Source organism: Malus sylvestris, chromosome 11 (assembly GCF_916048215.2).
Source record: "Malus sylvestris chromosome 11, drMalSylv7.2, whole genome shotgun sequence".
Taxonomy (NCBI): Eukaryota; Viridiplantae; Streptophyta; class Magnoliopsida; order Rosales; family Rosaceae; genus Malus; species Malus sylvestris.
In genome coordinates this window covers 35,093,247-35,115,168 of record NC_062270.1, presented here as the reverse complement: position 1 = coordinate 35,115,168, position 21,922 = coordinate 35,093,247, and the positions used below count along the sequence as shown (strand labels likewise).

The window sequence follows — 21,922 nt, the reverse complement described above, 5'->3', positions numbered from 1 at the left end:
TGTCTTAGGACTTGTATCCACACTTGAAGAAACTCAATCAAACAAAGATTCCTCTTCTAAAGAGTCATCTTTCTAAACTAACCCCTGAACTTATAGAATACCATTGTCACAATAGAATCTTAAGTGCCCTTTCTGATCATCTCTATGATGTGTATCATGCTACTACATCCACCGCCAAAGAACTTTGGGAAACTTTAGAAGCAGAATATGAAATTGTAGATGCTGGGATGGATATGTTCACGGTCTCAAACTTTAATGATTATAAGATGGTTAACAATAAGTTTCTGGGGGAACAAATACATGAGTATCAAGAGCTATTAAGAGGTGTTGAAAAGAAAGGAACAAAGTTCAGTGAGGATTTTAAAGTCTCATGCCTTATTGATAAATTGCCTCAATCTTGGAATGACTTTGCTAGAACCTTAAGGCATAAACAAAGAGAATTTACTTTGGTTCAAGTCATAAATTCAATTAGAATTGAAGAGAAACATAGGTCAAGCCAAAAGAAGGAAACCGAAAAACAAACAACTGTGAACTTAGTTGAGAATGACACCAACAAATATGGAAAAAACAAAACCAAGTTCACCATAAATAATAAGAGGAATTTCAAACCTAGAAGAACAAATTATAAATTCAAATCACCCAACCAAAATAAGAACTTTCACAAGACTAAGGATCAAGGGAGAGAGAAGGGGGTTTGCTTCGTTTGCGGAAGAACTAATCATAAGGCTAAGGATTGCTTCTACAAGAAGATTGAGGAGAACAAGTATAAGTCAAATCATAATGGTCCAAAAGCCCAAGTAAATATGCTGATGGAGCAACAATCTTCTCAAACACATTTTAAGTATGATTCATTTGTCAATTTTACTTATGAAAATAAGGATTGGTGGGTAGATTTTGAAGCTAATGTACATGTTTGTTTTGATCGTGAATTTTTTAAAACCTATCAGAAATCAGGTGGAGGACGTGTAACTCTAGGAAATGAATCAATGTCACAAGTGCTTGGAATTGGAGATATAGAACTAAGGATGAAATCTGGAAAGATCTTAGTTTTGAAAGACGTGCGACATGTACCTGATATTAGAAGAAATTTAATTAGTGGATCATGTTTAGTAAAGCAAGGCTATAAAGTTGTAATGGAATCAAATAAGGTTGTAATAACCAAGAATAATGTATTTATTGGAAAAGGTTTTATTAGTGAAGAATTATTTAAGTTAAGTGTTTCTTCAGAGTGCAATACTCTTCCAAAAGTTCTTAATGTTGAATCTAGTAATGTTTGGCATGAACGGTTGGGACATGTAAACTTGTTCAAAATTAAGAAAATGATGGATTTGGACCTAGTCCCAAAGTCAAACATGAATCTTAAGCATAAGTGTGAAATTTGTGTACAAGCAAAACAACCCCAAGGAACCTTTTAAGTTCGTGGAAAGGAACACCCAAATTTTAGAGCTTATACATAGTGATGTTTGTGACTCAAATAGATTACCTACTAGAGCTGGTAATAAGTATTTTGTCACATTTATAGATGATTGTTCGAATTATTGTTATATTTATTTGATAAAGACCAAGGATGAAGTATTTGGTAAATTCAAGATTTACAAGACAGAAGTGGAAAATCAATTAGAGAAAATGATAAAGAGACTTAGGTTTGATAGAGGTGGTGAGTACACTCTTACCAATCTTAGTGTTTTTTGTGAAGAGCATGGTATTATACATGAAGTAACAGAACCCTATTCTCCACAAGCAAATGGAGTTGCAGAAGGGAAGAATATGAGTTTATTGGACATGTTGAATGCAATGCTTTTGAGTTCTGGATTACCGGAAAATTTGTGAGGGGAAGCAATTTTGACTGGATGTTTTATATTAAATAGAGTAATCATTAAAGACAACACTACTACTCCATATGAAATTTTGAAAAAGAGAACACCAAATCTCCAAGTCTTGAAAGTGTGGGGGTGTTTGGCTAAAGTTGCAATCCTAGAACCTAAGAGAAAGAAGATAGGACCTAAAACCATGGATACTGTTTTCTTAGGTTATGCTCATAAGAGTAGTGCCAATAGATTTATATTCATCAACTCTGAAATAAATAACATTTCGAATAACACTATATTGGAGTCTAGGGATGCAACATATTTTGAAGACATATTTCCTTTCAAGACTAGAATGCAAAAGCAAGTGGTAGATAGATCATGCACTAGTACTGACAAGCCTCTACAAGTATTAGCCATCAAGTTACAAATGAAGAAGAACCTTTAGCTGAACTTAGAAGGAGTAAGAGACCTAGAGTGGAGAAGAACTTTGGTGATGATTTTTATACTTTTCTAATTGAAGGTGATCCAACAACATATAAGGAAGTCATGATCTTTGTTGATGCTCCATTTTGGAAAGAAGCTATAAACAGTGAAGTTGAGTCTATTTTACAAAACAACACTTGGGAGTTAACGTATTTACCACCCGGAACTACACCAATTGGTTGTAAGTTGGTATTTAGGAAGAAACTGAAGCCTGATGGAAGTATTGACAAGTACAAAGCTAGGCTAGTAGCCAAGGGATTCACTCAAAAGAAAGGAATTGATTATTTTGACACTTACTCTCCTGTGTCTAGGATTGCCACAATTAGGATCCTCATAGCATTAGCTTTTATACACAATTTAGTAGTACATCAAATGGATGTTAAAACAACATTTTTGAATGGAGACTTAGATGAAGAAATTTACATGGAGCAACCCGAAGGATTTATAGTGAAAGGCCAAGAACATAAAGTGTGTAAGTTGGTTAAATTGCTATATGGACTCAAGCAAGCTCCTAAGCAATGGCATGAGAAGTTTGATAAAGTCATTTTAGAATATGATTTTGAAATTAATGAGCATGAAAAGTGTGTCTACTATAAGGAATGCAATGGACAATGTGTTATTTTATGTCTTTACGTTGATGATATATTATTATTTAGAACAAGTCTAGAAATTGTGAAAGATGTAAAGTCTTATCTATCAAAGAGATTTGATATGTAGGATCTAGGAGAAGCCAATATTATTTTGGGAATGAAAGTAGAAAGAACACAAGCAGGTTTTATTATAAACCAAGCTAGTTCAATTGAGAAAATGCTTAAGAAGTTCAATTTTTTCAATTGCAATCCTATCTCGACACCATATGAACCAAGTGTGTGCTTACTTAAAAATAGTGGTGAACGCGTGTGTCAACTCTAGTATTCTCAAATGATTGGTCTTTGATGTATGTAGCAAATAAAACTAGACCTGATATACCTTATGCGGTTGGAAGGCTAAGTAGATACACTCATAATCCAAGTAAAGAACACTAGAATGCTTTAAGGCGAGTATTTAGGTATCTAAGAGGAACTATGGACTATTCTATACACTATAAAGGATTTCCTTATGTAGTAGAAGGATATAGTGATGCAAATTGGATCACTGATAGCTCTGAAGTGAAATCTACTTCAGGTTATGTATTTTTATTGGGAGGAGCAGCTATATCTTGGGGATCTAAGAAACAAACAATAATTTCTAGAAGTACAATGGAATCTGAACTCATAGCTCTTGATACTGCATGTATAGAGGCTAAACGGATTAAATTTTTTTTGCTTGATATCCCATTGGTGAGCAAGCCTATACCTGCCATCTCCATACATTGTGATAATAAGGCCATGATTGATTTAGTGAGGCAGACACATACAAATAAGAAATTAAATAGACATATTAATGTTAGATACAAATCTGTGAGAAGCTTGTTAAATAAAGAAGTTGTTTCTTTAGACTATGTGAAGTCGGAAAAGAACATTGCTGATCAATTAACCAAAGGTCTATCTAGGAATGCAGTCCTAGATTTGTCGAGGGGGATGGGCTTAAACCCATAAGGAAGTCACCTAGGGAAGAAACTCAACCTTTGTGATTGGAGATTCTATGAAGAAGGTTCAATGGGTAGAAACAATCCATATTGCGTGACTTATATTCTAGCACTCTAAAATAGGAGATTTGAAATAAAATCCCTTGCTCATCCCTATGACATTTGTGCTGATGATATGTGATGTTAAGGAAAGACATTGTCTTGAATGAGTTCCAAGGCGTGCAATCTCCTGCAGAGTACATGTCACATGTACTCTTGGAGGACTCACCTAAGTGAGAGTAGTCGTGAGGCCGTGACGGTGAGAATTGGGTTGTTCTTTAAAAACACTCATGAGAATCAAGATTAAGCGTATGGCCATAAATAGTGCTAACCCGCGCCAAGTTTTTGATCAATACTATGTGTGTCATATGTTGTAATCTGAATTAGGGAATCTAGTTCAAGACTTAGTTCACTATGATTCCTTCAGACGAAAACTATGATACTAAGTGTAGGTTCAAGTCCATAGACACCTACACCCATTGCATGGTATACTAATTGCCCAAACTTCCGTTTCTTTAATTGTGTCATTTTTTTATTCCTCATAGAGTTTTGAATCTTGTGGGGGATTGTTGGTTATTTTTAAATATTTTAATAATATTTTATTTTAAAGATTCAAAACTTACTATTATTATTTTATTTTATTTATTTATAATATTTAAGAGTTTGGGCAATTGATCACTACTTGACAATCATGTCTGTCGTTAGCGTGCATATCGGATCAGACATCCTGTGAGGCTTTGGGTTGTATCTTGGAGTTGTAAGCACCGCCATAACCTGCACGTAGGGAGGCGTCTACGGCCTTTAGGGCAGCGACATCGCGCCTCTTTTTGGTTCATATGCCAGATATTCTTATCCTCTTTTTGCTAATTTTATTTTCATAAGTTTGATAGTGATTATACATTTGATTTGATATATTTGATCATATAAATAATTGGTATATTTCTGCAATATATTTCACAGTTTCTTTGCTGCAAATGATTGTATTAAGGATTTTGAATTTATTAAAATTTTTTGCAAAGATAATATATGAACAATGAATTAAAATAAAGCTCATAATAACAGGGTATCACATTATGTCATAAATAAGTAAAAATACTGAGCATGTCAAAGAAAAAGAATTTACGATATCGCATCTGTCGAATAATACTAGCAAGTGGTCGGTAAACTTGGCAAATTGCTCATTAATCGGATCCAATTAGCTTGCAAAAATTCAATATACGAGTGGAGGCTTAACATCCCATGTGGCGGCGTTGGGGGAGTGCCATAGGAACAACGGTACATGGGCCATCTCAAAGGGCCACCCAATTTTTTATTTTATTCTATTCGGAACTAACTACAATACTTAATACAATTACAATTTGACGGTCATATAAAATTTATATAAATATATGTATTTAATATAATTATTATCTGATTGTTGATTGTATTAAATCTAAGTATTGTAGTCATACCTTATAATTATACTTTCTTTTTTACTTGATTAAAAACATTTAAACATCCCACATTATTTTTACATCAGCTGACTCGCAGCCCAGCATCAACCATATTGGGCCTGTAGCCCACATCAGCCCCAGTTTTGGGTCATGACTTATTTTCTTCACATAAGGTACCGAAGCTACCCCTAATACACCCATGAAACTCGCAGTTTTTCATCCTACAATTAAACTAAAACATGTCTAATAGAACTCGAACATTCTACCTTTCGACTATGGACGTTTTTCCATAGCTCTAACCACAATCTTGTTCACTTTGTTACAACAACATGTTGAACCTTAACAAACTAGACTTTACCATTTTGGAAGTCTCTGGAAAAAAAAAAACTACTTGAAAAAGGTCCGAGATGTGAAGCTCCACCTTACCATAAAGAGTCTGAGAGCCACTATTGAAGTTGAAAGGAACATTTCGGTTGGTGAAGCATACAAAGTTACTGCCATGATCTTCATTCAAAAGCATATGCACGATGCAAATGTAGACTGAGTAACTCACTGAAGAGGATTTCCAAGCTTTATGCCTTGTTATGGAAGAATGTTTCGATCACCGAAAGATGATCTTTTTGCCTGAAGCAAGAAACGAGTGGCAAAACTTTCGTTTCCAAGACTATAAGTAAGTGAATGAATACAATATTGAAAGTATGTCGAATTCAATCACTCCTCAAATTCTGCAACGTGGAGAGGATCTTCAATTCAACACACAAATCAGCATTCTACATGAAATGTCTCATACCTTTTGAGAAAACTAACTTGTTCAATAACCGTCAGCACAAGTTTCGACTGGGTAGATGGGTTTGGGTTGGCAATCGATGGACGATGATCGATTGGATAGATGGGATTTTCCAAAAGCAATCAGCAAAGGCAATCGACGAGATTTTCTAGAAGCAACCAACAAAGGTGACCGACTGGATAGACGGGTTGAAGTTGTAAAGTCAGTTTTCCTTAGAAGACTCGATTGTTTGGTTAGATGGTGTTTCTCTCAAGTCCAGCTAATTATTTATCTTAAGTCTTAGTCGGTGAAGAATCTTTGATTCTTTCACCGAACAAGGTCCTGCATTAGTTTTCTCAATGAAGTGATGTGTTACTTACATGTTACTTTTAGAGTTCGGCACACAGACAACCGAACCATTTTTGAACTTCTTAGTGATTTGCAGAACCTTATCTTCATGTTAAAGAACCCAAGGCCAATAGTGTTGCTTCTTCGACCAAAATCCCTCAGTTCAGAAGTCAGCAGTACATTTCACCATATTCAAAATATTCGCTTGGAAAAGCGCGGTAGCAAATTGGCACGCCCGCATCAGCATTCAAGCCACCGAAGGACGTAGTTACTTTGGCTTGCGTGCCACGTAAGCTATCTATATCTCACTACCTTTTTCATAACAAACCAAAGCACCAAGAACAAAAGTTTCTGCAATTTTTTTTTCTTGGTTATATTCAAGTCTCTTTGTTATCTTTGGTGCGTTTGGGGATTATCTTAAGAGTGTGCAAAACTTTGACGACCACTAGGCATTAAATTGAGCGTCGTTGTATCCACAAGGCTAATTCTCATCTCTCCTTAGCACATAAGTTGTGGGGGAAAATTATGTCTGAAAGATAACGTAGATTTCTACGTACTACGTACCTTGAAGAATCCTTCACCCTATCTTTTCTCTATGTAGCCTAAAGCTACTAGCCTCAGATATCCAATAAAAATTGTCGGAGTTAGCAAAAGGGACCATAAGCACAAAATATAAGGAAGAGGATTCTCTCTTGAGCTCAAGATGGGGATCCTCCTGACCAGGAAATCAGGGCCGTTCAAATTTAATCCAACGATTGCAATTATTATAACTTTTAGAGGATCCTCTTGTTTGGAGCCGTTGGATTAAATTTGAATGGCCCAGATTTCGTGGTCAGGAGGATCCCCATCCTGAGCTCAGGAGAGGATCCTCTTCCAAAATATAATTCACGGACTTAAGCAACTATTATTAAAATTCAGAGATTAAAACTAAATGCATGTTATAGTTCATTGTTCATTGCCTCAATTATCTAAACAAATACATCAACTCAATCCACGCCAAAAGATTAATCACCGCAATTTGTGTGCAAATTGGGAGATGTGAATTAGAAGAAGCTTCTTTGGACTGTTGCGTGATTAATCTGTTGGCATATTGAAGCTGCTGCTTTTATTTTTTCTATTAGTCCAAACACAATATGCCAAAAATAATAAGATCAAGTATTTTATTAACAAAAATATAAAACAAAATGCATATGCATGACTAATTAACGTACATGAGCGGGAGCCTTTAATTAATCCTGATGATGATCTTTCCAACGTGAGAAATAAACAACAAACGATTACAACAAAAAAACATATAGCTAGTCTATAGATTCAGACGTCTCGTTAGGAATTGTCAATTTACTCTAACAATACTTTATAAATATAACTTCAAAACACAGTTGTAAGTTAATTAATATCAGTAGCGGAGCCAGAAATTCAGACTAGAAGGGGCCTTTAAGCCATACAAAAGCAATCAGACAAAATAATTGCAATTTTATTGAATGGGAGAAAAATTAAAGGTTTTGTTTTTGGTATTGGCGTGGAAAACTTTAATCAAACAAGAGTGGTAGAGCTTAATTTTTTTAGTATTTAAATGATTATATCATAACCAAGGTATTAAATATCGATGATATTGGAAATATCGGTAGTCCAAAAACACGGAAATTTCGATGAAAATATCGAGATATTATCGATATCGATAAAAATTGAATAAAAACTACGGAAATTGTAAAAAAACTTGGAAATTTTTATTGAAACTTTGCAGAATGTTTATTTAGTCAATTATCTATTAGTTTATCACAAAAAATTGGAAGGAAATGCATTGCATGATGGATTTAACTTATTTAAGTTGATTATATAGTGAGCTGGCAAACATTGTAAGTGTAGAAAATATGTAGTAATTAATGAAAGAAGTTTAAACACACCATAATCATTTATATATAATGAATTAGTACACTATTTTACACTTTATACATTGCATGGTAAGATACATGAATGACTTAGTACCACATAGAGATGGAACAAAATGGAAGACATTTCCAGTAGCTTCAAAAAGCAGGGTGAATATATTGAAGACCAAACCTCACGATCACTGACACGTGGGCTGGATATTTTGAAAGTAGGTTTGGATTTTTTTTTCTTTTCTTGGATAACACACACAGACTGACACATAGGCTGGATATTTTAAAAGCAGGTTTGGATTTTTTTTTCCTTCTCTCGGATAACACACACACACACACACACACCCCACTTCCACACACACAGACACACACAGACACACACAGACACACACGCACATACCACTTCTTTCTCCCTCATTCCTCTCCTCATTCATCTCCGGTTCTCCCCCCATCTCTTCTCTGCAAGTCTTCTTCCCAGAGCAGACAGACACACACACACCCCACTTCCCTGTGTTTCCCCTTCCCCAATCCCTCGAACCTTCTCCCTCATTCATGTCCTTGTTTCTTTTCCCCCGGAGCCAAGGTTCTAAAAAACGCTAGGCGCTAGTCAGGCGGTGGGCTAGCACCTAGCGCCTAGGCGGATTTAGGTAAATTTTTTGTATATCTTGTAAATAAGTGCATATTGATACTTACAAAAAATTATACTTGTATGAAATCCATAGATAAAATAATAAAAGAATGATAAAATGTAAAAAGAGTATCCAACAAGTCCAAAATTTAAAAATACATTAAGCATATATGCCATATAACCATAGTGATGAGTATTTTAGGATGACACATGTACAACAAGTTTATAATTTAAAACAACATAAAATGCAAAATAGGAGGAAAATAAGGAAATATAATAATGTAAGATACTAGGCAATTTTTTAGAACTGCTTGTATAGGAAATTTGAGAAAGATAAAATGAAAAATAAAAGAATACATAAATAAATATTTATTATAAAAAATGAGTTTTATGTAAAATTTTAAAAATTTTCTAAGATCTTTGGGCCTCACAAGACTTTTAATAAAAGAAACCCTTTGTTCCAATAAAAAATAAAAAAAATAAAAGAAACCCTAACTGCAAATCAATAGCCGTCACGTCACCCACCCACCTCACTTTTCCCTCAAACGGCTAAATTTTCTAGATGATTGGGTCAAAGAAATAGTTAATTAATAAGTTTTTTTAATAATTTTGCTCACCTCCCAGCGACCACCATCAGGCAAGGGGATCCATCAAACGGTTTAATTCAAACCAGAGCAGGTTTTGGGATCCGGAGAAAATGGATTTTTCATTTCCGACGACGGAGGAGCAGATCTTGGGTCTGAGCCTGGATTGCAGAGATAGATTTGGGCAGATATGACGATGCAGCCTCGGCTGCCTTTCCGACGACGGAGCCACGACGATTGTTTCGATAATATCGAATATATAGCGATATTATTGATATTATCGATAATATCGCGATATTTTGACGACAATTAGGGTGATATGTGGGAAAATATCGGTCTCTCTGAAAAACGATAATATCGACGATATTTCACTGATATTATCAATATTTTAGTCATTGATCATAACAAAAAAACTTGTTTATGACTTTGATAAATAAAAGACAAAATTTAACCAAGACTTAAAATTATATATTGTTCTACATTGTCTAAGTTTTGTTTTATACTAACTGGCCAAAAGGTGAAAATAATTTTTATATGTAAAATATAAAGCTTATTGTTATAAAAAATAAGTAAATAAAAGGTGGTGTAACATCCCACATCGCCTAGAGAAGTGATCCTTAAATGTATATTCTCATCCCTACCTAGCACGAGGCCTTTTGGGAGCTCACTGGCTTCGAGTTCCGTAGGAATTCCGAAGTTAAACGAGAAGAAGGCCAGAGCACTCCCAGGATGGGTGACCCACTGGGAGGTTGCTCGTGAGTTCCCAAAAACAAAACCGTGAGGGAATGGTAAGCCTAAAACGGAAAATATCATGCTACAGTGGTGGAATGGGCCTGGGATGTGACAAATGGTATCAGAGCCAATCCTTGGCCAGAAGTGTGCCGACGAGGACGTCGGGCCCTTAAGGGGGGTGGATTGTAACATCCCACATCGTCCAGGGGAGTGATCCTTAAATGTATATTCTCATCCCTACCTAGCACGAGACCTTTTGGGAGCTCACTGGCTTCGAGTTTCGTAGGAATTCCAAAGTTAAACGAGAAGGAGGCCAGAACACTCCCAAGATGGGTGACCCACTGGGAAGTTGCTTGTGAGTTCCCAAAAACAAAACCGTGAGGGAATGGTAAGCCCAAAGTGGAAAATATCGTGCTACGGTGGTGGAACGGGCTCGGGATGTGGTCCGCCCCGGGCCGAGATGTGACAGGTGGGCTTGGTTTACTATGGTAAAACAAAAGGCAAAAATCTGAAAGATGTAACACCAGAAAGTCTCGAGCCACATTCTCATTTTATTTGTGATGATTAAGTAGTAATTTAATTTATAGGTATCAAAGTCAAAATCTGAAGAATGGATTTTGACTTTGGTAACATAAGATTGAATTGTAGAAAGAACCATCCGGATCTTTTTTTTATTGATATTCTTGGTTACTAATACTAACCAGGAAATCTCTATTAAACAAAATAAAAGAGTGAATTCTTTCAAAATGAAAGAGTGAATTCTTTCGCTTTCTTCCGTGGAATTAGTTAACAAGGTCTTGCATTTTTCTATATGTCCTGAAAATAATCCCCCACTAAGAATCCTTTTTGTTGGATCGTATTTGTTTGGGCCCAAAATATCAGTTTGGGCTGAGTATAGAATTATTCTTGGCCCAACGTTTAGTTCTGGACCGGTTAGGTCGTGGGCTTCCAAACTTGGGTCGGTTAAGCCATGCTGTAAGACGAGTCAAATCCTGGTGCAATGAGGAGTCTCGGCAAGATTAATAACCTGGAAGTGAATCCGGCTTAATAAAGGGCTAGGTTCACAATTATGGTGAAAATATGACTGGTCGAGTTGGTATTTGATCAGGAGAAGAAGTCCTAATCTGGGTAGGGTTGTAACTCGACCTTGAAGGTATCCGGTGCTATAAATAGAGGAGGCTGTACATCATTCAAGCCCCCTCAAATTCAACACATAACTGCCCTGCACAAACTCTCTCAACAACTTTGAGATTTTTATTTTCTTTTTTCGCTGACACATCTTCCGTTGACATCAACAGCACTGTGAAAGCAACCGGTGATATCTTAAGTCGGCATAGATAGCTCTATCGTCGTAGAATCAGCCGATCTCGTAGTATCTTCCGTTGGCATCAACAACACTGCGGCGAGGATGGTTGGTTACCTATCCAAGTCTTGGTCGAGAAGGATTTCCGAATCCTTATTGATTGAGGTCATTTCATTAGCCTTCTCGGCGAAGTGAGGTGTTACAGTTTATTGAGCTCGGCGCATTGCACGCCAAGTTATTTTATGATTGGATATTCTCAAGTGGGATTTAGAGTTCGACATTCAGACGGCCGAACCACGTTCACTATTAAGACTTATATTCGCTTTAAGTATTTGTGCCCTTACACTTTGGTGTCAATTCGGCGTGAGTTTACTCTGACGAATAACATCACTGTGATCAAATCCGACGACGACGATTCGTGAACTTCGTAAGAATAGTAGCCTTGTCTTCAGGTTCGAGAACCCAAGAGGCTGAGACGTGTTCCTTCCTCGGTCGCAATCGCAAGACCCAGAAGTCAGTTGCGCGCCCAACGCAACATCAACAAATTTACTCCTCGGCCGAGCTCAGCCGACGAGTTGGCACGCCCCGCATTCATCGAAGGACGTAGTTAGCTTATAGATTACTTGGCCTGCGCGCCACGTAGGCTTGGTAGTTTTTAGGGTCAACAGTATTATAACGAATTCTTTAGGAGTTTTAGGAAATACTTTAAAATTTTATTAAATTACGAGATTTATAAGACAAGAAAAGATAATAACTACATATATAGTACTACGGTTTACTAATATTTCTATTAATTTGTAAGTGAGAGGTACTCTTAAGTTTGAATTTTGTGACCAATTTACTCTTCACCTCTTAATGTAAAGATATTGTGTATTGAAAAAAAAAAATGCACCTTACTTGTACCAGGTCTTTGTAGGTTAGCATTCAAGTCGTTTAATAATGGGTAATATGGGTCTAATTTTATAAGGTAAATTACACTTTACCATCTCAAGTTTGGGGTTGATTTCAATTTCTTACAACATCCTTAAAACATTTCAATTTCATACCTCAAGTACTATTTTATTTCAATATATTACATCCGTTACATTTTCCATCCATTGATCCGTTAAGAGCTGACGTGGTTGCCAAATGTGTGCCACGTGGCAAATTTGTTTAAAAAAAAACAAAAACTTAAAATGCAGAACCCACCCCCACATCCCCTGCAACCCCTGCCCACCATTTTTCTGCCTCTTGAGCCTTCCAACCACCTCCCTCTCCTCCACTCTCTTCACCTCCCCTCCCATCCAAAAACCCACCCCATCCCACCCCACCCCACCTTCCCTGACTGTCTGCAGTCACACGTTTACACCAACACAGACACATAACACACCATCGAGAGAGAGAGAGAGAGAGAAAGAGAGAGAAAAAGAGAGAGGAGAGAGAAGATAAAGAAAGAATGGGAGAGTGCTGTCCTCCGATGGATCTGCTCAAGTCGGAGCTTATGCAGCTCGCCCAGATCATCATCCCTATTGAGTTTGCTCACCTCACCGTCTCTTATCTCAGCGACCTCGGCCTCTTCCAATTCAAAGACGTACGCCTTTTACTCTCTCTCTCTCTCCGATTCCCATTTTTCTGTTTCAATTATGGTTTCTTCTTCTTTTTCGATTGGTTTTTTTGCTGCGGAGAAACAGTAAAAACCCTAACTTCAATTATGGAGTTAGGTTTGCTAAGGGTGGGTGGGGGGTTGCAAATAAGAGAAGGGAAAAATAGGGTGGGGGTGAAAAGGAGAAAGGGCTCAGGGAAGGTGGGGGTGGGTTTTTGGATGGGAGGGGGGGTGAAGAGAGTGGAGGAGAGGGAGGTGGTTGGGAGGGAGAAGAGGGGTTGCGGGGGAGGTAGGGGTGGGTTCTGCGTTTTTAGTTTTTTTTTATTTTTTATTTTTTATATATTTGTTTTTATTTTATTTTGAGAAGATTCAGGTTAAAAAAAAAACATGGCACATAGTTGGCAGCCACATAAGCTCTTAACGGATCAATGGATGGAAAATGTAATAGATGTATTATATTGAAATAAAATAGTACTTGAGGTATGAAGTTGAAATGTTTTAAAGATGTTGTAAGAAATTGAAACCGAACTCAAACTTGAGGTGGTAAAGTGTAATTTACCCAATTTTATATGCATGTTTTGAATGAAAACCACTAGTATTACATCATCATAGGTGGGGTCTAGTAAGTAGACGTCAGCAACTAAAGTTTCCATGATTTCAAAACAAATTACATCAATTATCATTGTACGTTTTAACAGAACTCATCCAAAAATTACTGTGAACTAGATTTGGAAAAATTAGTTTATTATTGTACCATCGTTGGGGCAAAATGGTTTATCAATAGTTATGTTAATTTGCTGCGGTTTCCATTTTTATTTCTTCTTTGTATCTCTTTATATTTGTGCTTTGCAGAAAGATTATGCTACCTGTGTTGGTGGAAATGTTTTCTACCTATGTGAGGGAAAATCGAGTTTATAATACCTTTTGTCCAAAAGCTCCCATCGCCATAACAATTGTTTGGGTTAATATTTAAATTTTGAGCTTTCAGGAAGGAAAGCCCAAGAGAGTTCAATAAAGAAGGTTTTGCTCGAAACCCAGATCATCCATCTCGAGATATTATGGCGGCTCCCCATTAATGTAAAGGGCCAGTTGCTTACAAGAAGTGACAAATGATGGAAAATCACCAACTCTCGGCCCAAAAGTTCTTTTGGATGGCAAACACGTAAAAAGGCCGGTGACTCACTACTCTTCAGTTGCTTTCGGGCAAGAACAGAAACAACACAGCTGGGCTAATTTATCTATAAAAGGGGGAAGAGGGCTTAGAGACGAGGACACTTAACCAATCAAACAAACAAACATACAACTTGTCTCTTAGCCAAGCAAATACCTAGAAAGCCATGCTTTGTCCAGACTCTGCACCCTTTTAGCCTTAAACTTCCTTAAAAAGACATCTTTTGTCTATGTAAAAACTTTGTTACCTTTTTTTTTTCCCTAAATGCTGTAGTATCGATCTCTCATGTATAAACTCTTTCCCAATCATCCCCTTTAGTACTCAATCATTTTGTAACTACCAAGAGAAGAGACCACAAGACATTTTAACCTTGCCCGACAAGGTGAAATCATGCCCGACTCTCTTTGTTTTTGCCTTTCCATTAATAGATCTGGTGTTATAATGTATCCCTCAATAGATATGCAAGTTATTTTCGGTCTCTTGATTATTCAGAGTTCCATTAACTCCCAGATCTGGTTTACTTAGTACCTTTGCTATTGTAAAAGTAAATGAAACTGATGTTTTGATCAAATCTGGACTCCTAAAACATACAAGATAAACAAAAGTCCTTGATATCAAGGCATAGAAAAGAACTTAATGTGGACTTAACCCATTCACGACAATCCTTTGATAATGAGAAGTTAGAATAACTTGGGGCGCAAGTAATCGGCTTAAACACAATCATTCTACATCTGCCATACAAAGATGGCAGTGGCACGCCTCAGTACTTAGTTAGTTTTAATTGCGAGCCTCACGGCCTACACCTAAGGCCTGACAAAAGCACCTTTCAGAACTAACTCCGTCATCTTCTTGTAGCCCGACGAGCAAGCGAGAGCCAGATAGCCAACCAAAGTGACAACTCCTCGGGGAGCTGTGTGCTCGAGCCTGGGACCCTTCCCAGTGGAATTCCTGCCCGAACAATAATTCTGCTAATTTGTTAGGTTCTAAACCTTTTTTTTCCCATCTTCTTGTTAATGTTAATGTTTGTCTACCTCAATTGGTGGAAACTGTAGTCTAAAATTTGCCTGAATTTTATTGTTCTTCTCATTGAGCAGGTATTATTATTGTTTTTGTATCTATTATTCAAGTACTCCAAATAATGAACGTGTGCGTAAAGAAAAGAACAGGAAAATGATGAGGATTGAAGAAAGAAGAAGAAGATCAACGTGCATATAGTTAATAAGCTAAAATTTAGGAGAATTATTGTTTTACTTTTTCATGAATTAATTAAGAGATTATGATAATTTTTAGTTATAACTAATGATAAGATTAAGGGTACCTTTGGAATGAAAGAAAAGGATGCAAAAAATAGAGATGCAAAAAAATAGAGATGACAATGCTGATGTGGAGTTATCATTTTTTTTGTTTTTGAACAAACAATATTAAATACATTAAGAGCAGCCCCAACATGCCCAATTCCCGTGGGTATAGGCCTTCCCCACTCCCCCCGCCACCAAAAAAGCCTTCAGCCCACACCAATCAATTGGGCTCCATGGGAGCCCGACATCCCAACAGGCCAGAATCGCCTAGCCAACACATAGGTGTTGTGACATCACGCTGACGTCAATCAATTAAAAATTTATAAAAAATATAAAACTATAAAAAAATTATAATTTTTTTTCTATAAATACCTAACCATGTTCTTCTACCTTACACCTGTTTCAATATTTTCAAATACTTTCAACTAATCTTTTATTATTATAAAAAATTAAAAATGAAAAATTCTAAAAAGTTAATTAAAAGTACAAAAAATTATAAAAAAAATTAATTAAAAATACAACATTTCAACCAATCTTTTTCTATAAATACATAACCATGTTCTTCCACATTACACAACATTTTAATATTTTCAAATACTTTCAACCTATTTTTTTATTAGGATTCGAAATTAAAAATAAAATTATTTTATAAAATAAAAAAATACAAATATTTTAATACGAATTGCCTTGGCTATTCGGTTTAGGGGCGAAGATGCACTTAGATAGTTGCTGTTCACTACAGGTCATTATTGTTCATTTAAAGGGAGTGACTTGCCTATAGCCCGCGAGCCTAGCAACACTGGAACTGCTCTAAGAGGGTGGGAGAATGGGCTAAAACTTTACAATGAGCTAGCAACACTGAAATCTTAAAGGCTACTGACAATTTCAATCAAGTAAAGATCCTAAACAGCAAGAACCTGAAGCATCTATTCTTCAAAGCCCTTCCATTCCACACCTACAATACACATCGACCTTCCCAGTAAACAGCCGGGAACACCCACATGGCTCAGTTCTTTTCTCAACCATTTTCAGCCCCTCGAAAAGAGAAATAATTCGAAATATTAAAAAATAATTAACAAAATGTAAACAAAATTTTGCGTCCATGCTAATTTCTGGGTACTTGTACTTTTCCTTCTTCCCACAATATATAGAGGCCCATTGTGCTCCTTCCCATTCCCAATCCCTACACCCTCTCCTTTTCCCTCTTCTTTTTCTCTATCTGCTGATTTAATAGAAAGAACCTGAAGCATCTTTGCTTGATTGAAATTGTCAGTCACCTTCAAGATTTCCTTTATGCTAAGATCCTGATTTCATTGATATTGGCTGGGAACATTATGACATAGTGGTCTCTCATTTTTCCTAAATTCTGATTTAATAAGGTTTTGTTATTTGGTTTTAATTTTGAGGGTATTTAGGTCGATTTAAGTGGTTTTTCTGCTACATTTGAAAGATTTTATAAAAAATGACATTTATGAAATTAAGTGTTAAATTTTGACTATTATTGATAAAGAACGAGACTAGGCTGCTGAAGATTCAGCAGCACCTCTTGTTGCCAACCAATCACGACTGGACACGTGTCCAAGTTGTGAAATTTTTAATCACAACTTGAACACGTGTCCAAGTTGTGAATTTTTTAATCACAACTTGAACACGTGTCCAGCCGTGATTGGTTGGCAGCAGGAGGTGCTGCTGAATCTTTTAGCAGCCAAGTCTTTTCCATTGATAAATACCCCTTTCCATTTGGTGGGGATGGGCACATTTCGCAAAATGGTTATTTGCAATCCAGATCTCTAATTAGTGGTCTAAATTAAGAGTTATTTATAATTGATGATTTATCATATCCTATTCATAACATATTTTTGTACCACATTTTCATACCATCTTAAGTGACATTTGATGTGAAAAGTCACATCATTTGAATTAATTAGATTTTTAAATTTAGTTCATTATTTAATAACTAATAATTAAGAAAAACTAGTTAATTCAATGATGATTGTGGTATACGAGAAGTCTTTTTTATTTCTTTCCTTGGATTTTGCAAATTTTTCAAATGATGTGGCTGGCCGCATCAGATGTCACATAAGGTTGTATAAAAATATGATATAAAAACATGATATAAATAGTACATCGTTGAGGTTTTGGGGAAGAGATAGAGAGGGGCGTCAGCCTCACAGCAAGGGGAAGCTATGGGGACTAAGGACGGGGCTGGGAATCATCGGGAAGGGAGGTGGAAGGTGGTTATGGGTATTTTACTTTCTTCTAGTTTTATTTTCTCTTTAAATTTTATTTTTTATATTAAAATAAGTTTTTTTATATTAACATTACAATGGAATACGTGTTAAATTTTGAGTGGAAGTATTATATGTTGACAAATTCGTCTTTAGCGAGAATCGAACGTATCATTTATAAATATGATTTTAAAAGACGTTAGGCGCTAGTCGTGTGGCGAGCTGGGACCTAGCGCCTAGCTAGGAGGATTAATAATAAAAAAACTTCAAATCAGGAACCTTAGATTTAATGAAATCTAAAGCTTAAGAAAGATGGAAAAATATTTGTTCCTTTTTTTTTATCCCAACCCACTACGTGCGCGCGCACACATAACCGTCTATGTTTTAAGTCTTTTATCAAAGATTATGTTTAAAAAAACAATCATCCCTTCCATTCTATGAACCCAACTCTCCTAAAATGTAAATATGTTTTCGAGGACGACTGAAAACATCACCATTAACATGTATGTGTGTGTGTGTATTTTTTTTTCTTTCTTTCTTTCCAAAGCTTCACATCCTTCCTTCCCTTGCCCAAATTATGAATAAAAAGTGGTAAGGGAAGGAAAGTGATTTCTATTTGAATTGGTAATATTCGAACATGAGTTTAAAGAGTCAACAAGGTCAAGTTGTGGAAGGAAAGTGATTTGTATTTGAATTGGTAATTTCCGAAACTTTTGTGTTTGTCAACAGCTTTGGGACCGAGAACATCCTTAATTATCATTAATATCACCAAAGCAATTAAGGATGTGAAGAATTAGTACCCTTTTGACTCCACACCTTCAATAACAGCAGAGTATACAAATTTTTTCTGTCAACTCCTTGTGTCAATAATTCCACAACCTAGGCTACTCTGTTCAAGCACGTACTGCTCTTTCAAGTATTTACTTCATATGATTTGTTCAAGCTAGCTTAATACAAACCCTCTGAAACTCCATCTCTCTCCTGATTTCCAAAAATGGTTGCCATGATCATTGCATCCACACTCCGATCTCCAAAGCTTCACTTCCTACTTGTTCTCTTCCTTCTCTTAACCCCTCCTATAACACCATTAAACTTCAGCTTCTCCAGCTTCAGTGGTGCTGACTTCGCCACTATACTTCCAGAGGGCGATGCGTATTTGGACCCCCAATTCCTCCGCCTCACCAAAAGCGCTGTGGACCAAGAAAAGAGCGGCAGTGTCGGCCGAGCCACTTTCCGCCAACCCTTCCTCCTCCGGGAAAACGCGACCGGAAAACTGGCTGATTTCACCACCAATTTTATCTTCGCCATCGACTCCAATCACAGCGTTAACTATGGCGACGGCCTCGCGTTCTTCATAGCCCCAAATGGCTCCTTCCTCAACGCCACACTAGGCAAGGGTAGCAGTCTCGGCCTCCCTTTCGACTCCACACCTTCAAACGACACCAGTATTGTGAGGAATCAGTACCCTTTTGTGGCGGTGGAGTTTGATATCTTCCCAAACGGGAAGCAGCCAGCCTTCGACGACCCCAACTTCCCTCATGTAGGTATCGACGTCAACTCCCTCAACTCTTCTATTACCAGCTGCTGGGATGGCGGTATAATGGTTGGCAAACCAAATAGTGCTACCGTTACTTATAATTCCACTACAAAAAATCTTAGTCTAGCCGTCACTAGTTTTGATTACAATTATATCGAACTAGAGATGAAACATATTTACTATATTATTGATCTGAATGATTATCTGCCTGATTGGGTCGTTGTGGGGTTCTCTGCTTCAACGGGTAGCTCTGTTTCTCTTCAGAAGATCATCTCATGGAATTTCACTTCCACTTCACTCGTTGATCACGAGGTTGATGCTGCACCACCACCGGCGGTGGTTGCAGTTCCTGCATCAAACCCCATGGCTGGTTCTGCTTATCGAAGTAAGCGCATAGGACTAGTAATTGGGTTGGGAGTTGGAGGATGTGCTGTCGTGGTTGGTGGGTTGGGTTTGGTTTTGTTCATTTTGTGGAAGAAGAGGGAAACAGGAGAAAGTAGTGATGAAGATCCCGTGGTTCATGAATTGGTTGACAACGACTTTGAAAAGGGGGCTGGTCCCAGGAAGTTTTCGTATAGGGAATTGGCTCAGGCGACGAATAACTTTGGTGAGGAAGAAATGCTTGGAGAGGGAGGATTTGGTGGGGTTTACAAGGGCGTTATACCAGACTTGAAGTCACCCGTTGCTGTTAAGAGGATGTCGAGGGGTTCTAAACAAGGACTGAAGGAGTATGTCTCGGAAGTGAAGATCATTAGTCGACTTAGGCATCGCAATCTTGTTCAACTGATTGGTTGGTGCCACGAAAGAAAATTTCTACTTGTGTATGAGTTCATGCCCAAAGGCAGCTTAGACTCTCATTTGTTCAAAGAGCAAAGCGTGTTAACTTGGGAGGCAAGATACAAAATTGCTCAAGGCTTGGCCTCCGGATTGTTCTACCTACACCAACAATGGGAGCAATGTGTGCTACATAGGGATATCAAGTCCAGCAATATTATGTTGGATGCGAACTTCAGTTCGAAGCTTGGGGATTTTGGGTTAGCAAGGCTTGTGGACCACGGACAAGAGCCGCAAACGACGGCATTGGCTGGAACCTTGGGTTACATGGCTCCCGAATATGTTGTCACAGGAAAGGCTAGCAAGGAATCAGATGTCTACAGCTTTGGAATTGTTGCTTTGGAGATTTGTTGCGGGAGAAAATCTATCGATCCAAAGTTTGGAAGTAGTAAGGTCAATCTGGTTGAGTGGGTTTGGGAGCTTTATGGAGAGGAGAGAGTTATTGAAGCAGCTGACCCAAAATTATGTGGAGATTTTGATGGGCAACAAATGGAGTGCCTGATGATTGTTGGCTTGTGGTGTGCTCATCCGGACTACAAGATGAGGCCTTCAATACAACAAGCCATTCAAGGGCTCAACTTTGAGGCTCCATTGCCGAATCTCCCATCAAAGATGCCGGTGGCCACCTATTTTGCTCCTCCGAGATCGCTCTCAAAGTCGGGTGGTGCTTCTGGTTCTCAAGGAGGGCAAACTGAATCTTCAGGCTAAGCCTACAACACCAATTCCTCAGACTTCACAGGATCTTCTTCTGCAACAAATTCCCATTCGATAAATCTCACTTGGGTAAGAAACAGACTATAATTTACCGACTGATAGGATCCTGGTTTTTCTTGGATATTTTCTAATTTCCCTTTTTTCGTGTTTTTGAAATGGTAAAATCATGCATAAAAAACAGACTGAATATGATGTATATGTGGTAATTGTCGTGATTGATTTTCTTTGACCAGGTCGTAATGTGAAAATTATATGAGAAGTTACACGTTGACATGAACGGATTTTGGACAAAGATAAACGATGGCGCCTTGTGCCGGCTTTGAGGGGGAGCAACTTGTCCAATTGCAGGGCCCCCACCTCTAAAGGACCCTCAACTTTTGGCTGATATATGGTTAGATTAATTAACTCTGCGATCTGATTACTTTGTTTTTCGTTTAGGCTGAGAGAATGGAGTGGGAGATAGAGAGATTAAAGAAAGAATGTATGGATTTTTAATTTCAAAATTTTAATATTATTTGTTGCTGAAGGTCTACCTTTGGATTTAGTGTTTTACTATATTATTCATCATTTTGTTTTGTTTCATGGCTTCTTTTATTTGTTCACTACTAATTTTGTTGATTGATCACATAATTTTGGTGAGATTATGTAATTTGGTACTAGAGCAAAAGGGTCCAATTTATAATTTCCGCATAAGGCCCCTAAAATCTTAAAGATGGTGCCTTGCTCCGCATGTATATGCCTAAGATTATAGAGAGTTTGATGAAATTTACTTAATTTTCAAATTTAATTTGATGAAATTTACACTTTTAAGAGTCAATAAAAGTCACCTGTATAGAATAAAGACTTTATGATCTCTAAAAGTCTATGAAAATCTTGTAGTATTCAATTATCATTGTGGCTTATTTTATTTGACAAGGAAGAGAGGCGAGGCGCGGCAACAATAGTAAAGAGAGAGAAATGTGTTTATAAGGTTGTGTAGAGGAAGTT

At 37.2% G+C, this 21,922-nt stretch overlaps 1 protein-coding gene across 1 annotated transcript; it reads left to right on the top strand.

The window, feature by feature from the left end:
• The first annotated feature begins 18,844 nt into the window (after positions 1–18,844).
• Positions 18,845–21,408, top strand: LOC126591370 (L-type lectin-domain containing receptor kinase IX.1-like). The gene is made up of 2 exons (XM_050257044.1): positions 18,845–21,004; positions 21,169–21,408. The coding sequence occupies exon 1, from the start codon at positions 18,845–18,847 to the stop codon at positions 20,927–20,929; it is 2,085 nt and encodes a 694-aa protein (XP_050113001.1). The 3' UTR covers positions 20,930–21,004; positions 21,169–21,408.
• The last annotated feature ends 514 nt before the right edge of the window (positions 21,409–21,922 follow it).